This window comes from Penaeus monodon, chromosome 22, assembly GCF_015228065.2.
Source record: "Penaeus monodon isolate SGIC_2016 chromosome 22, NSTDA_Pmon_1, whole genome shotgun sequence".
Lineage (NCBI taxonomy): Eukaryota > Metazoa > Arthropoda > Malacostraca > Decapoda > Penaeidae > Penaeus > Penaeus monodon.
This window is the reverse complement of record NC_051407.1, coordinates 39829166-39831367: the sequence shown is the minus strand read 5'-3', so window position 1 is coordinate 39831367 and position 2202 is coordinate 39829166. Positions and strand designations below refer to the sequence as shown.

At 45.5% G+C, this 2202-nt stretch overlaps 1 protein-coding gene across 2 annotated transcripts in view; it reads left to right on the top strand.

Moving 5' to 3' along the window:
• The window catches only part of LOC119587131 (pancreatic triacylglycerol lipase-like), a 19175-nt gene that overhangs the window by 12704 nt on the left and 4269 nt on the right, over window positions 1–2202 (top strand). Inside the window, exons 2-5 of one of the 2 annotated variants that reach the window (XM_037935882.1) lie at window positions 339–538; window positions 859–1142; window positions 1444–1657; window positions 1952–2110. In XM_037935882.1, coding sequence (XP_037791810.1) covers window positions 355–538; window positions 859–1142; window positions 1444–1657; window positions 1952–2110 — 841 coding nt within the window. In that variant the 5' untranslated portion in view covers window positions 339–354. Of the gene's footprint in view, window positions 1–338; window positions 551–858; window positions 1143–1443; window positions 1658–1951; window positions 2111–2202 lie in introns of both variants that reach the window. The other variant, XM_037935881.1, reaches the window with a different exon arrangement.

Genomic DNA, 2202 nt, shown 5'->3' with positions numbered 1-2202 from the left:
TGAATTTTGGGCAATGACTCATTTATATATACGCATAATCACATTTGGGATCTATCTATGCACATTAGTATATGTGGCATTATAATCTTAGAAGGATACTGACTAAGTATACTCTCACTGATTCACTGATATAACAAAACGATAAGAACGTTCCCTCAGTTTCTGTATTAGAAAAGAAAATGTACACAGTCAGTACCCGTGGGTAATATTCTATTGTTTTGTCAGTGCCCATTGCCTTGAAATAAACATTTGACACATTTCTGTCACTTTAAAAGTCTCTTATACTTCCAGCTACCCATCCCACATTTTCACAAACAGCTATTTTATGTACGCCACAGGATCCGTGCCTAAAAGATGGAGTTATGGTTGCTGATGTTGGCAGCCACGACGGCGGCGGCGCAGGACAACTACAACCCGTTTCTTCGCGGCCTCATGTCTGGCCTGAGTGACATGCCAGTCATTGGGAACGTCCTCCGGGCATCAGTCCATCCTCTTTATCAGCCTCTCGTTAGCCCTATATTGCCCAGGATTAACAGCAGTGAGTCGGAAGGTGCACACGCTGTTCTTGTAGCTAGCATGCCATTTTCTTTATTGGTTAATTCTGCGTCAATTCTTTTTTTTCACTTATCTCCAGTTATTTGGTTGTCTTTTTCGTAAAACGGGGAAGTATTGATGTAGCCTAAACAAAATGATGTTTACTCAGCAATGGTTTGCTTCACTAATGCGCTAGAATGCACAATAAGAACACTATATGGCATTGAAGTTTATAATTGTTTTTTTTTTTCTGACATGCCATCAACACAGTAGATTTTTTTAAAAAGTAATTCCAACGCATCGCTGTTCCTTCGCCGGCAACAGGAGAAGGGGAGGACGAGGTGGACGAGCACTGCTTCGGCGAGCTCGGCTGCATTACGACCGACAGCGACTTCTTCCACCCGATCCACCGGCCAGTCAACCTTCCACCTTACCCTCGCGAGCAGATCAACGTCCTGTTCACCGTCCACACGAGGGAGGACAAGGAAGGCACGGTGGTGGAAGCTCTCGACCTCCACAAGATCGCGAACACTACCTTCAGGCCGGAGAGGAAGACCAAGATCCTCATCCACGGGTTCTTAGACGGGAGCTTCGTCACGTGGATGCTGGTAAGTGGATTCCGGCTGAGGTTGAAGCCCTACGTCGCACTGGGTCTGTGACATGACGCTGAGGATTAGCGAAAGTTATTTAAGGAAGATGCATACCTTAATGATACAGCTATGCACAAATCACCGGTACTCAGTAGATGATCATTGTTTCCCAGTAATTATATATCAAATACAATCTCTAAACATGGACAAGACATAACGAAATAACATCTTTTCATATGGTTTATATCATAAATCATCCGCAAACACTCAACGAAAGATAAATAACCAGATTGAATAATCTCCACGAGCCCTCCTGCAGGACATGGTACGCAACCTGCTGGCCTACGACGACTACAACGTGCTCACCGTGGACTGGTCTGGGGGGTCGCGGGCCCTGTACTCGCAGGCCACCGCCAACACGCGCGTGGTCGGTCTCGAGGTCGCCCATCTGATCAACTATCTGAACAACACCATGGGACTTCACCCGCACGACGTCCATATCATAGGACACTCACTGGGTTCCCACACTGCAGGTACTCCTTCGGTTTAATGTAATAGATAGAAAAATGAAGATTGAGCTTATGGGATTTGTCATCAATATATTTCTAATATCTAAACAAACGGGAAAAAATTGTACTTCTTTTGACTGATTTATAATTTTAATTCAGTTCGAACGTATTTCTTCATATGAAAGTCAACCACGAATCTGTTATCTTAAAAAAAAAAGACGCAACCATCTTATCTATCACTTTGTCGACCCGTCTATCCATCTATCTGCCTCCGTGCACAAAACACAACACGATCCTCAACGGCCGGACTTGCCTCAGGGTACGCGGGCGAGCAGGTGCCGGGCCTAGGCAGGATCACGGGGCTGGACCCGGCCGAGCCCTTTTTCCAGTACCTTCCGACCCGCGTTCGCCTCGATCCGTCGGACGCTCTCTTCGTCGACGTGATCCACACTGACATGGATTCCATTTTCAGTCTCGGTTGGTATTTTGATTTTTTTCTCTCTTTGTTTTTGAAGATTTGGTTGTTCTGTGTTGTGTGTGATGCAGAAAGCGTAGGAAAAGGATGCTCG